The sequence below is a fragment of the Pomacea canaliculata genome, linkage group LG9 (assembly GCF_003073045.1).
Source record: "Pomacea canaliculata isolate SZHN2017 linkage group LG9, ASM307304v1, whole genome shotgun sequence".
Classification (NCBI taxonomy): domain Eukaryota; kingdom Metazoa; phylum Mollusca; class Gastropoda; order Architaenioglossa; family Ampullariidae; genus Pomacea; species Pomacea canaliculata.
In genome coordinates, this window is record NC_037598.1 from 3666726 (window position 1) to 3682593 (window position 15868).

The 15868-nt window shown below is 38.8% G+C and overlaps 1 protein-coding gene across 1 annotated transcript; it reads right to left on the reverse strand.

The window, feature by feature from the left end:
• Positions 1-7895: 7895 nt before the first annotated feature.
• On the reverse strand, positions 7896-11415 carry LOC112572090. Its single transcript, XM_025251618.1, has 3 exons — positions 10721-11415; positions 9202-9946; positions 7896-8071 (listed from the first exon to the last, which is right to left on the reverse strand). Exons 1-3 carry the CDS (start codon positions 10751-10753, stop codon positions 7896-7898), a joined length of 954 nt encoding a protein of 317 aa, XP_025107403.1. The 5' UTR covers positions 10754-11415.
• Between the last annotated feature and the right edge of the window lie 4453 nt (positions 11416-15868).

The following is a 15868-nucleotide window of genomic DNA, read 5'->3' on the forward strand; positions in this document are numbered from 1 at the left end:
CCACCCAGGAAAAAAAATTTTAAAAATAAAAAGGGATTATTGCCCGATAGAAAAAAATTGGACGAAATTACGTTAATTGGAGAAAACAAAAATACATTCCAAGAAACGTAAAATTATACATTCAAATCATCACTTAAGAAAAGAACTTTACGAAAATTCCCTAAAACTTGCATCGCCAACGTAAAAGGAGGAACGCAAGGTGACACTCCATTGCAGGGGGGTACTACATCGGCCTCGGTAATAAACGAAAAACACTTTTACACCTGCTACATAAACATTAATTCACATGATCCCAATTTTATTTAGTAAACTACATAAAGCATGCCTACTTTTTAGATGATCAAAGTCAATTTTAAAAAAAAAAATTGACCCAAAAAAAAAAAAATTTTTTTAAAACTGATTTCTCTCATAGACAGCAAATAGACATAGCCATTTCAAGGACTTCCGCAGATTTTGTTCGTAGTCTTTTAAAGCAGCCTCACATCGCATTCGCAGCCTCATTCGTTCTTACAAGATGCCCAAATACCAGTTGCAATCTAGGCAACACGATCGGTCCCGCACTAAAGACACATGTATACTAAGAAAGTGCTCACCATTCGTAGCCACAAAACGTTTTAGTGGAGCACGAAAACGATATATTAGGTCAAAAAAGTCATCTGGAAACATACGGAACGTTACACTGTCCATACTGAGTTCTAATTCGAAATCAAGAGTATATAAGAAAGAAGCGAGTGCAACGATAATGTTATGGAGTATGGGGCTTGAGAAAGACATGGGCCCGCGAAGGTTAAAGACATCTGACGTCCCTCGATAGGAAGTCTGAGTTAGACGAGGAGAAACACAATTTCCCACTGACGCCAGAACAAAATGAACAGGGAAGGAAGTCACTTCACGCCAAACCTGTAAGTGAAAAAGCAGAGGCGGAATGGTTCCCTAGTCCACGCGCAATGCGATTGAAAAAGACGCTAGTAGCGTCAACGGGACCCTTGCTGTAAATATTCAAATGTACAACAGGAGAAACAAACATTGCAGAACTTCCGGCACGACATCATAAAGGATCACTTGAGCACTCATCTACTCAAAGCCATCTCACTCTCAAGACGAGGCTTAAGGCAAGACGCAAAAGAGTTGGGAGAAGGAATGGATGCATGTGTCCACTGTTGAATTAAAAGGATTCAAGACAACGAATACTTTGAAAAGTAGACGTCGACTCCAACGGCTGAAGAGTCACGAATCAAAAGAGATCGTTTCGTCACCGCATGCACGCTTTCGTAGAGTACGTGCATATTCAGTCGAAGTCGACGGACACAACACATGTTATAACGCAATTTGGTGCACTGAGACTTCTTATCACAGGGTGACTCGCACATAGAAAGCAGAAGATGCAACGAGAGCAAGCAACAACTGCAAGATAAGTAGTGTGCGCATGAAGAGCCAATGTGGTATTGGATTCACACATCACATGCAATAAAAAAGGCTAGCCCCCCCCCTAATCCCTACATGAGCAGATGTAGTAATGATTGTCATATTTGAGCTTAATAAATCAGTAATGTGCACTAAATGGAACAGCTTTATCGGGAAAAGCATGGGAAGGCAATCATTGACATGTGAGAAAATAGGACGATGTGTTTTATATGTTTCGCAAGATACGAGGGTGTACACACCCTAGTCCCTGGGTGCCAATTCACTTGAGCAAAAACGCACGGAACATGCAAACAACAAGGATCACCTATGCACTCACAAAGACAAAATTAAGGAAGCCCAGCAAGAAGCACATAAAGAGACACCTACCAGTAAAGAATTCTCTAAAAAGCTCAGACAAATTAACAGCAACAATATACTTACAAACTCTGGATGATAGACATATGTATTAGAAGATAATGAACAGCAGATAAGAATAAGAGCACATAAGGATCTCTATCTCTAAACGAAATAACAAAGAAGTACAAAAGACATCGACAACAAAGAATCTGTAGAGTAAGTATGTAAGAGCCACACGAAAGAGTAGTTCAAAGGAAAAACATTCATTAAATTCTCAACCTAAATACAGTCAGAAAGTTATTTACCTAATTCTCCAATAACAGTCAAAAACAGGAATAATTAAATCAATGATCTTTGAAAATAACAAAGAATACTTGCAGCATTGCATAACTATCGCAAACAGCATTGCGGCAGGGTCACAGCATGCAAGCAGTGCCAACTAGAAATGTCAGCAGTAGACAAACACTTTCAAAAAAGAGAGAAAACAGTTAATGCGAAATTGTAGAAAGACTTTACTGATTGTAAGGTTAGCAAGTACTGTAAAACAACAATAAACTGAAACTGTATCAACCTTGGTAATGTTAAACGCGTTTTTATCGGCTAAGCCGTTTGAAATTTGTTCTCGTGCTACCTAGTGTTATTTGATGGTTCCACGAATTAAGTATACTTAGAGCACAACAACTTCGTTCGACACAGAAATGGAGCATTTAATATTAAAGTATATACAACAAAATTTTAGAGACATTAGGTGAATTTGCTTTTTTTGTTTTGCATCCATCTTCACACTTATTAGCAAGACTATATCGAGTGCACCATTCAATTCGCTCATTATAAAAGCAAAATTAATAAAGTACTTTGATAAATGTTATAATCAACTCTTTTTAATACGGTCTACACACAAATAGAGGGTGAGGCTTCTTGAGCAGATAAATATAAACTAACATTGTAAGACAGCAACTTGTGCGCAAATAACTGCTGCGAATATGCGATATGACATCTTCTGGCATAGACAACAAAATAACCACTATAAAAACCCAATAAAACCAATAACATAATAGAAGTAAGCATATAACTACGTAAGCCAGAAAAATAGTAAAGAAAAAAGGAAGTCGTGCACATAGTCAACACAACATCACGCAGTTGTTAATATAATCACACTACAAATTTAACACACACTATACAACACAAAATAACGTGCTAGCACTGAACGGAGAATAAATGAAGAACCATGATCCGACAGAAACAAAAAGGCAATAACAAGAAACTCAAGACTCTAAATCAAACAATCATACGCAGCCTGATTACAAGAAAATACAAAATGTTAGCATCCTAATCAGTCAAATACAATATGTTTAAAATAAAGAAACTTCAAAACGAAAACAAGAATAAAAGTGCAAGTACCAGCACAAGAAGAAAAAGACCGGGTGCCACAGATCAGCGCCATTGGTGACTTTCGTTCGGCTTGCGGAGTCCAGACTGATACTGAGTCGAGACTGAAGATTTATAGTCCATAGCAACTGAATTTGAGGGAATTTCCAATGTGGGGATTCCAACTTTACAAGGGCTTTACAACAATAGAATTAAGACGATAAATAACATAAAGAACCTCCGTCCAGTCATCGTTCAAGAACTTTATCTGAACAAGTCATAACTCCGCCCCAAACTTTCGTGCAATCAATTGACCTTTGCGTGGTACCTAACACTAGTACACTGACGACTAAGCTGACTTGCTAGCAAAAACTCAATAAATGCGTTTTGAATCTAAACAACCGCAACAACAGCATAATGACATCGCGCCTACTCGAACAAAAAAGTCAATCAAAAGTGCTGCTTAGCGAGGAATTTACACTGATTGACTTCACTAAATGTAGATAGACTTAAAAAAACCGGTTTTATCACAAAGCAGCACAAATTATGCATTCTAAATATAATAAGACAATAACAAATTTTCCGTAACCAACAAATAACAAGTTGGAAAAGCGGCCATATAGACAAGAAACATATTCATCATTGAACACCATCTGTAATTTCCGGAATCTCACAATGGTAGGAAATAAAACACTAGTCTTTTAAGTTTATTCTATATATATCTTATCAAACAAGTAAAATCTCACACTCCGAAAATTTTTTATTCTTGTAGAATGCACGACTGTGTGCCGGGGGACTGTGTAAAATGAAACAATAAAAAGTTTAGGGCTAGACTTCTCCTTAAACCTCCTATTTTGCAAATGAAGTTATGCCTAAATACATAGCGAGAGTCGCATGGTTAATTATATAATTAATTTAAAGCGTTCTGACATAATATTTTGCCACGTTATAAAGGCGCTTGTCTAAAATCAAAGAAAACTCAGTAAATAGTGCAAACCCGCGTTCATCAACGGTACTTATCCGTAAAAAGCGACAGCGGAAATGCATCCAAATAATGTTAATTCCTTATTATTTGTTACGCCAACATTGATTTTAGTCTATATCTCACAAAAATACCATGAAAGTAAAAATCTACTATAAGGCAGCCATTACTTAACAGTCGAAAATAAAATCAAGCAAGAAAAACAAGAATTATATACTGAAAATCGGATTTTGAAATCGCAAGAATCGCACATCGCAAACAGTCATCAATCTTATCCAGATGTTTTCATGCTCAGGACATGTAACATGATTAAGTAAATGATTAAACATACAAGCCGTATCAACACAATACATCATGCCTCTATATCTAATCAAAATAGGCTGCCATGCTTAATTACAGAACGTTAATTTAAATGTTAGACAGAATAAAACGACTTGTAACTGTTATCTACATGTAATGAAATATGCCGTATCCAACAGCTTTACTTACTACAGCCATGCCGTGTGACAAAGAAGAAATGTTAGATGAAACATCACACAAACACGAAGTCTCCTCAAAAACAAATTAAACTGAGTCAGCGCGAATATTATAAACCGTAACTCACATAAACCTATCTCGTTTTGCAGTGTATAACTCAGAGAGAGAAGTAGGCGTATTAAGCCACTTAAAGTGGACGGATATCAGTAAAAAGATAAAGCTGTCTGAAATGGGGGGGCGATGCGGGCACAACAGAGCTCTTCTCCCTCCTAAGGGAGTCAGTCTCTGAGACATTTTTGCTGTAGAGAGTGTTCTGAATGTAAGAGTATACTTTGGTCAACACAACACTAAACTTAGGTTGTGGGTTTCGGATAAACACTTCACACGCTAATAATTCATGAACGCCAGTGGTTTGCCCGACTGGGGACGGACCAACGGGTCGTCGAATGCAACATCACATCCGGCACTCTTCCTTATACCAGTCCATACAGGAATCTATTTATACACAAAAGCCCTACAAGAAAGCCTGCCAAAAATTTTCAATTGGCACCCATCCCAAGTCATGCAAAATTGATGAAACCCGGTGGGATTTCGCCGCCGGAGTCGAAGCGACTTGCGACATTTGACATCTTCTCACAAATTAAAAAAAACATTTCAGGCTTTCTACCCGGCACACAAACAAATACAAATATACGAAGCAAACATTTATCTTATGCTAAGCAACCATAAAAGCAACATGGTGGCAATATAAATGTAACAAGACACCCATAAACTTGTAACTATACGGAATACTAATAAAATAATTCAAGCCCTGACCCTTCAGCGCCACTTGATAACTCCCTCGTGGTTCTTTCCTCTCCTTAAAACCCTTGGTGAAAAATCACGTCGGCTAGCCAGAAATTATCTTTAAATACACTAAATCCTTTTCTTTGTAGTCCCTGTAACCAGGTTAGACAGTAGACATAGGTACAGGACTCTGTGAAGTTGTCTAAGAAAATACCCAGCACCGGTCCGATCTCTCGTCATGACTCAGCGATGCTGAAAGTAGCCATCTCTACAAACATCAGGCATCTACAGCAGAACTGGCGGGATCTGCAGTTGACTCCATCCACACACGGGTGACATCGCGTGGAATGTTCGAAGACGTTTGCGACAAACAAACAAACAAACTGCCGCCACTACCGCCCGTTTTTAAGCACCACACCCGGAGAAGAGAGAGAGACCACCAAACTGTAAACAAAACCTGCCGCACACAGATTACAAGCCCAACTATAATATATGAGTAATATACTCAACATGGCGCACCCACGCATATAAGAATTAATATCAAAAAAAATACATCAGAGACACCATGGAATATGTATAAACATATTAAGGATGTAAAGATAACTAGTCGAGGAAGTAAAAAGCCATTTAAAAAAATAATGAGTAAAAACACGAGTTTAATAAAAGTCATTAGAAAACAATCAACATTACTTATAGACAACGTTGCCCTGACTAACAGAGCACCATCTCAGGACAACGAGTTGTATAAATCGTATCCACCGATAAGTTGCTAAAACCTGCTCACCATGGCTTGGTAGTAAACCACCGTACTACTAGATGGCAAACTCAAGTCTAGCGTTGTAAATAAAAATATGCAAGTAAATCAACAAAATAAGTAAGAATCTGATGATACAACTGACGTGCACCGACGAACAAAGCCGATCATCACTCATAGCTCCAGACGAATTCTTCTCTAACCGACGCCCTTTACCTGCACCCACACCACGTGCTCGGCAGACCACTCCCGTGTGACGAGAGCGCGCTGAAAAGCTCGTCTGGCCTACGCAGCAAAGTGTGCATCCTGTACACCACCAGCACATCCCACCCAACACACACGTGTGCCCACTGCTGGAGATGGGTCGTAGAGATGAGAGGAGTCTCTAAACAATAAAACAAGCCTTTATAAATAATATGTTGCAGACAGAATATAACAATGATGTAAATTTGAAAAACACATTAATAGTCCAGGGTTAAATTAGAACAAGAAGCGTGCCAGACAAATGACGAAATAAAGGGTTAGGTTATGAAGGGACTAGAACCGTGGATCTTTAACTCCTGGAAAGTTGTCACAACACCAGTGGAAAATACATTGTAAATAACATAAAGCAATGCCAAAAGTGTCGGTGGCACGAATACCACGATCAAATGCTCTTTCTGGAGCCCCACTGACTTGATCTGGCCGTTCAAATACTAAAACTCCTTGGAAACTGTCTCTTAACGCGTTCTCTAGCTGTTTTTTACGAGCTTTCATGTATCACATCATAACTAATCTAGACTGGCACTGCACACATCATCGTTTACGAATATCAAAGCATCTTTACCTTGAGCCCCAACGATGAAGATTGTGTAAAGCTGGCCACCAGGTCTCGCGACATGTCCAACAGTCCCAAATGATCGGGCGCTGAACTAGGTGGAGAATGGTTAACTTGACTCCAGATACAGTCGAGTACTGGACCGTCGGGTGGGGTCGGGTACCCCCACGGCTCCACTGCTACGGCTGCTACACGACGGCAAGAAGTACAGCCAACTGCTTGTCCTTCTCACTTCCGCTGACGACAACTGGAGGATAACGGAGAGGTCGGGTTAAAGCGAGTTCCTTCTTTGCCAGCCAACAGGCTACATCATTAAAAGCAAAAGTTACCGCCCGAAAGATTGGAGCGAGGATGTCGTTTCCCAGCAGACTCTGTCAACAATAAACTGTAGGAATTGCAGTTGACCTTACACAAGACAGCATTGTATACTTTCATGTATGACCTGCCTGTGCGGGTCTTGCTACGGCAATGTGCGATAAGATCCTAAAGTACTTTTAAATTATTACATTCTCTGGTGTGCTTCTAAAGATGCTACCTAAATTTGATTTATACATGTTCTTCTGTTCTTAATACACTAGTACGTAACCCTGATCAATCTTACCTATCCTCTACATGGTATTACCTATATTCAAATGAATACCCATCCTATAAATGGTTGTACAACCAAGCCCATGTTCCATTGACGATGATGGAGTGCATCGCCACTCCTTCGACCGAACCTTAGCTCTGTATTGCTTCAGTGCGGGCGATAACGTACAACGGCCCTTCCATCGCCGCCGTCTACATCCGTTCAGTGGCCCTTCTCTACGACCTTTGCACTTTCGTGCTGCGGGTTTCGAGAACGCTGTCTTCGAGGTCGACGACTTCAGTAAGGTTCACTTTGCCCCGTGTCCCCCCTGTTTGTTCTCTTGTTTGTTGAACGTTGAGTTTGTCTGCGAGAGAACAGACAATCATGATGCAGCATGGTGCATGCTACACGACTCCCACTCGCAAGTGCTGACAACAAACGTCTGCGCGCCCACATCGCCAGCCATTTCTGTGCCCATCAAGGCAGCAGCCATCACGGTTTTGCTGTCCAGGAGGGTTCCGTGCCACAAAGACCGAGGGAAGCGTTGAGCATGTGAACCTGCTCCGGAGAACAGAAGAATAATTATGACAAAGCTGGTGAACACGATCCCCGTGTAGGATCAGCGGCCTGACGGTTTCAATGTCTTGATACACACGCGGGGGCAGATGTGCAGGGCCACAGTCACTGTCGTCGCCTGGACCACAAACCTGAACAAGAAGAAAAGACACACACTGAGCAAAGAAGAATAATCACACTTTACCAATATTGGTCGGAAACTGACAAACACTATCCAACACTTGTGGCAACACAAAACAGTATATTGCTTGAACGAATCTTTACCTACATGGATAAGCACGTTGATTCAGACTGGAGTATTACTATTTAAATGATAGTTGACTAGCAGTATTTTCCACAACACCTTTATGAAACATTATCAAAGAGTCTTAACAGGAAATCACAGTTTTATTTCAAAAGAAATAAACATTACACGATATATATATATACACACAAAAATGCGCAGAACAATCAAACATACTTGGGCTTTTGCTTTTTTCTAGTGCCATTTCGTCGAAACTCATATTCATTTTTAAAATTGTGTAATCAGTCTATGGACTAATCAGATGACTCCAAGTTTACAACAAACGTCAATTATCACCATAGTTAGATAATGTTAATGTCCAATTGATTATGTTAAAAGTTCTATTATTATTTAACCGGGCCATCCCAACGTCTTGTGAAGACTGCTGCCATCTGACGCCGGTCCATTGCAAGCCCACGACGTCGCTGCCACAGACCCCAGCTCCCTCAGCCACTATCGCTGTTAACATACCCATGGGCTCTTGGGGTCAAGACAACTGATCAGATCACCAAGACATAAGACCCCAATCCACATTGTCTGTCGAATCTGTTGCTCCAAGACATCGACACAGATCCTTCCAAAGAAAAAGTATTAAGAAAAGTGTGTTATCGAGTAAAGACGATGAAAACATTATGTTTGATCATCGACACTTGCAGTAGATATTAAAAGTCTCCTTGCAAAAAGCATGGTAAGAAGAAGTAGACAAACTGCTAGCGACATCCAAGAGTGAAGCCTTCTTAAACAGTATAATTTTACATCTTACTTTCCGCCAATTAAAACAATTAATTACACAATTGTTTTCTTGAGAAAGTTGGAAGAACAATCCTACCTGAGCCAAACGTACGTCGCCAGCGATGGCCTGTTGTACCTAGAACCGTTAGGTTCGGAACAGCGATCGTCTTTGTGATGCGCAGGCCGGAAGTGATGTCAGACACCAGGTGTGACAACAGACCTTGCGACTTGTCCAGCTGTGAAACAGCCTGAGTGAGCTTCTTTCTGATATTGTTTTCTATATCTTTGTTTGTCATATTAAGTTTCGCGACATTATCTCCGAATGCCTTCACCTCACAGACGACAAAGCCGTAAGTTTGGTGAATGAGAAGTACATCGAAGTCTCCTCTCTTCCACTTCCGCGGCAGACTAGGAGGAAGACTTGCAGGTAGGGGTAGCTGGGCTGCTGCAGCAGCATAACAGGATTCAGACAGGTACTGGCCAAACTGAAGCTGACTCAGACCTACTAAGACTTCTCCGTTCTGCTCGGCCATTTTCTGCAAGCAACAGAAGACTCGCTGCATGGCTGCATCATCTCTAACATCACTGTCAGAAATGCGTGCATCTTGAGGAAGGGACACCTGGGATGCTGATGGGGAAGGTGAAGATGCTTGCATGGTCTGACCAGCCTGTCCAGGTGCTGACTGAAGAACCAGGACATCCCGACCAGCAGTCGACCATCTGGCCATTGGCACGCGGTTAACGTAGACAGGAGGGATGAAGTAGGCTTGAGAGTCGAGATTAGGAAATGCCTTCTCGACCCACTGTAGCCAGAATGACTGGGCGAGTGCTGGGCAGGATCCCTACATTGAGCCAAATGTGTTACGATTGATAGCATGCATATACATGTAATGGTGTTAGCTATGACACTATATACACCATAGACATGTTACTTATATCAGTATTTATTTAATTCACATTACCTACCTAATGGGCTACATAGAGTGCGCACACGCTAGACGACGACGATGACGATGACAATGATAATGAGGATGATATTTTAATCGAACTACAATTTTGCGGGTGCTTCCGTTGGATTTGTAGCGTCGTATTTATTAAAATTCTTTCAACTGTTAATAGTAACTTTGCCGTTAGTACTTTTAACATGTTATTTTATTAGGTCTATTCCAGAGTCAAAATTAAAAAAAGTTAAGAAACTTTTAAAGAGTGCATACCATTAGATAAACAAAATAACTGTAGGAGACAGAAATTTTTATACCAGTACAAGTTTCTTTTCACTCCGTCTCTCTTTCACACAGACACACACAAAATCCCAAACAAACGCGTGCGTATGCATTCATATGTTTAAGATACACTTGTTGACAAGGATGGGCTGGAATATGAGTGTTCGAATCCATGTTTGCAGATAGACATACTTATAGACACATAAATAAAGTAATTAGGAATAAAATACCAATCGTTAATTTGTTTATGGACTGCCTTTACGAATAAAAATCGTGAAAGAAATAAAATTATAAGAAATTATTTCAATTGCACAAATTGAGTTGAAATATTCTATTAATCGCAGTCCTATGACAGTGGCGATGATCACACCTGTAAAAAGTAACATTTACTACCTGCTGCACAGCAGATGGTTGATGGCGAGACATGGCAGACAGCGAGCTACAGAAACAGAATTGTCAGGAGCAGAGTCGTCCATCCGCCTTAGGACAGGAAACTGGTCTCTGCTCTAAAATGTTCCATGGCTGTATAACTGGATAGCAAATATTTTATACAGATTGATGAAAACAAGGGCCAAAATCTGCACAGTTTGCATCCTCTAGTGATGTTTTGTCAGTTTTTTGTTCATAAGAGGTTTGTACTATACCTATACAGTATTATTGTGTGTGCCTTTACAACAGTTTTGTCAGCAGTTTTTTGTTCATAAGAGGTTTGTACTATACCTAAACAGTATTATTGTATGTGCTCCTACAACAGTCGCAACACGGTTAACGACAAGAATTTAACAGCAAAGTCATCTTATAACGGACTTAACGGCGAATGTCCGCGAATGAAATGCCGGGTATTTTAAAAAGAATTACAAAATGTTAATCTACAATCAAGACAACTGCGATACTCCGTTTTAAAAAGTATTTTAAAACATATACGTGGTGTGAATTATAAAAAATTATAGGTTTTATTTTGGTTTTTTGTCGTAAAATCAAATGAAAGATTGTAACTGTATTGGACAAAGACTTCACGAATCTGAAATAAGGTCAAAAGTTAGAAATTAACAACAAACATTTTACACAATATATAAAAACACAAAACACCAAAAAACATATTTTTATTAGAATATATATTAAAATGTGAATACTATATTTTTTCTCGTATTTGGTTGTTTTGAATACAAATCCATGTTGATATAAATATCGGCAACTGACTTTTCTAAAATAAAGCTTCGAACTTCAACTAAAGCTCGTAGACTGAGCTTTTGACTACTTTAAAAACATAACGAAATAACAATTGGTTGACTTTTTTAACCTTCTCTCTTAATTTTCCCTCTGCAGTTAAAGGGAAGTATCCATAGTGGATCAATTCTTAAGGGTCCAGTAGCTACCTCCCTTCAGTATTCCCTTTTTTTGTTAGTGCGTATTAACAATGACAATGATGACAACGATTAACTTTATTTGTCCCGGTGGACAATATAGACATGAACAGGTGTTCTAGTTACAGTAAAGTTAAAAATAAAAATGGAAAAAGTTCGCTGCAAGGTGAAATAACCGGCGTTATGACACGCCTGGTAAAAGTTAGCTGAAGGACTAAGTCGAACGAAACACATGAGGCAAATTCATAGCATTTATTTCAGTAGTTTTTAAGTAAGATTAAAATTTAGGCATACAACCGTTTCTTTTTCTTAATAAAAACGAACATTTGCACTACACACTCACAATATCTGTCGTCGTATTTACCTGTTAATGCGAATTAAGGAAGCCATTTCTTCTAAAATTTAAGGCGGAACTAACCTTCTCAGGAACCTTGAAAAGCTTTCACTGACAGCATCTGAGTGGCGACACACCCACGTTGGTATCGAGACTGTCAACGAGCATCATACGACCACGACAACAGGAAGGAAACTGAGATGAGGGTAAACACTTAATGGTAGCAACACACTGTGTGACATAACCTTCTTGATGTGAGTCTCGTCTCGCACTACATCTTGTTTGTACGATGCTAGCCGTGTCGTTTCAAAAATTCCAATAGCTATCGACAAACAAAAATCAGCTTTCCATCTTTTCTTTAGTTTGTATGGCACAAGTTCCATAATTTCAAATTAATATAAAAAAAAAACACTTCAAGGCAGAATATGCTAGTTGATTCCTTTAAATTTAATGTTTGAACTGTTAAGGGCATTAAGAAATGGTATATTGTTCGTATTTTTAACGCAATATAAATAAAATCACATCAAAGTTAATGTTAATCTTGCTGGATTCTATCCCTTTGTCCTTTGTATCAGAATTCAAACATTCTAGTTTTCATATTCCGACTTCCTGTATCAGGTCTATATATATAGTCTTGTTTACCACTCACAACTCTTCATAATGGTTACAATGTCTTCATTGTATATCGTTTAGAAACTGTGCATCATTATCCTGCCGACACTTTAATGTTTCCTGTGTTCGCATCAGTCCTATGTACAATATCTCTAGTCGAACGATTTAGTAAACGGCGTGTGTCTATAAACAGCTATTCAGTTTGGTACACACAGACAGACAGATAGGTAGATATCCCCTTTACTCATTCTTGTCCTTAGGGCGGCCTGCAGCGACTAGCGCCTGTCACCAATACAGTGAGGAGTTGTTGTATTGGGTTCAGATCTCTTCTAGGGCACGCTGTTCTTTACTTGCATGAGCCATCTTTTAACAGGGCTGGTGGCTTTGCCCTAATTTTTCTCCTCTCTGTGTCTACTTGACTTTCTATTATAGTTAATAAGGAAGTAACACCATACACATTTCTAATATTTTAAAATGAGTTTTAAAGTACCAAACTGTTTATCTCTGCCATTGCGCAGAGTACAAAATTCTGTACAGATAGCTGATGTCATTTAATGAGAACATTCAGGGATCACGTTTCTTATCTCGAGGCAAACCTTATCCCATTTTATTTTTGCACCTATTTCACTCCTTACATTATCATTTACTTGGTGTAATTTTCTACTTACTTATGCTAGCTAATTCAGTAGCTTGTTGTACAAAGAAATTATTATTTTCAAAACACTAAGACAAACAAATAAGTTACACGGGTGTGTATAGGCTTTGCCATCGCACTCAGAAGACCTTGTTGTCAGGTGGCGTTGCCGTGAGTCTCTCGTCCAACACAATGAACGAACAAGATCAGTAATAGGACAACAACAACATATATTAACAGGTCTGTCTTTTACAGATATATACAGCTATTTACAAATACTCCAATTCCATTCTTCAGCAATACGCTATTCTCCTTTTAGTAATTAGGTGCGCGAAAAACATGCGCAGAAAACCCACATGATTCGATTTTTCCGGTTGAGTCATTGTACCATGACTGAGGCACAAGGGTCGGCTTCCTGTCGAAATGTGTAACATGTTCCGGATATAGTGCTCAGACATGGATGAATTTAGTTTTAGATGTTCTGTAAAGCATGATCATGAGCAGATATATGATGTCGAGAAATAGATATTTGACGTGCGTGGTAAATTAACACCGAGTATTCAGTGTTTGGATGTGTGATTGTGATCACTACTATAGATTTTATTATGTCCCTTTCTGCTACTCATGACTACTACTGGGTTTACGCAAGCAGGGAAAATGTGCCATTCACTCAAATCAGTCGTATAAATTTAATTACTAAAATATATTCGTAGATAAAAAAAATACTTTCTTACACATACTGAGGTACAACTAAGTGAGATAGCATTAGTTTCAAGAAGGTTAAGTCAAAACTTGCAGTGTTTTACATTCTGCGGTATTTTTTCGTTTCTTTTTGCTCCTCTCATTTTTCTTTTTTTTTTTTTTTTTTTTTTATTCATCCATAATTTTTACAGTTTTACAGAAACACTGCATCGTTGGTTGACAAGCAAATCTAAGTGTTTCAAATCGGATAGAAACACTGAAATTTCCTACACGCTGGAAGTTAGTGGTGGTGTAATGTCTCTTCTCTTTGCGAGTTTTTGCAGTCCAAAAAATATTAGAAAATTCTCAGAGACGGTATGGTAACAAAATCTTTTGATTTGTTAATACGCAATTTTTTGTTGTTCGTTGTGAGGTGAAAGTACAATAATACTATTATCGGTCTATATATCCAAGCAAATAGTCCAAATGCATAGTCAAATATATAGCCCAAACATATAGACCTATAAGCACCTGTCTTTATTAATGCTTGCTCTATGTATGCCGCTTTACATGCCGATGTCACTCTGTCACTTGCTACAGTCGGGGAATTCAAAATGTTAAGCGAATATTAGACATCTATAATTTACATTTTGATGAGGATCAAAGAAGATTCTTGAAGAATGGGTATCTGTTTATACTTAGCAATAATTGTTTTAAACATCAAAATAATGAATATTGTTTTGCATAACTCTTCCTAATATTTAATAATAATTATAAATAAAAATTTAATCTTTAGTCGAAGGCGAAAGTCGCCCACATTCAAAATTAGACTAAATTTGATCAGAGAGCACTTAATAATTATAATTAAAGGGATTATGTGTATAATTTTGTAGGGAAGAAGCCTACAGGGCAGACGACCAGAAGTGGCAGGATCGAGCCAGATGTGAGCAGCTGCTCAGTGGAGATGTGAACGACGTTTGTGGCAGATGGACCTTCTCAGGTCTTGTGTTTGTCAGGAGAGAGTTGCAGGTAGGCGTTTGATGAGAAAACGCTGGGATATCGTGACAGCCTAGATATTTAATAGTAAACAAAAATAATACCGTGTAAGTCATAAGAAAAGGGCAATAACCTATGCAATCTCAACCACAAACTACAGATTTTATTATGTCCCTTTCTGCTACTCATGACTACTGATGGGTTTACGCAAGCCAGAGACGTTATCCCAGTCTTTATTATCTATTCTTATGCGGAAAAATGATCATAAACCTTTGATTCGAACTTTGCAAGCAGGGCATCCCGGAATCGCACAGCTGCTGCCTGGCATCTAAAAAAAAAAAAACAATAAATAAATCACGACAGAAGCACTGTGACACACTGTGAAAGACGAAGCCGGAAAAGGCGAGTACCACCCGTGGTCCAGCGCATGCGTGGCGTAAGAGATCTGTTCCCGCGCCTGAGTTGACTGTCCATAGGGTATAACGTCTATGCGCAAGCAGGGAAAAATAATTTTCAAAAAACACAAAAAGTGCTAACATATCTTTCTTGGACGGCAGTGATAAAAGAGAGAATGGTATTTTAGTTCATTTAATAAATTGCTTTACAAAAGCTAAGTTTTCCTTGCGAACATATACAAGGAAACAACAAAATAGTTAAATAATCTTGACAAGATTTCAAAATAATAATTTTCGCAGCTTGATAATTAAAACATTAGTTTATTTCTCACTGTTTACTTTATTTACTTACTCTAAGAACAGTTGGTGGTCTGTAAAACTTCGATGATGCCGTCGTCGTTTTAAAGGATGTGTATGCAGTGAGAGAACTAAATGTCTCACCAACAGCCATAAGGACACCTCTTGGAGTATGCCCAAAGCAAAGACATAATCCACTATATTGAAACATCTTGGAGACCTGTTCGT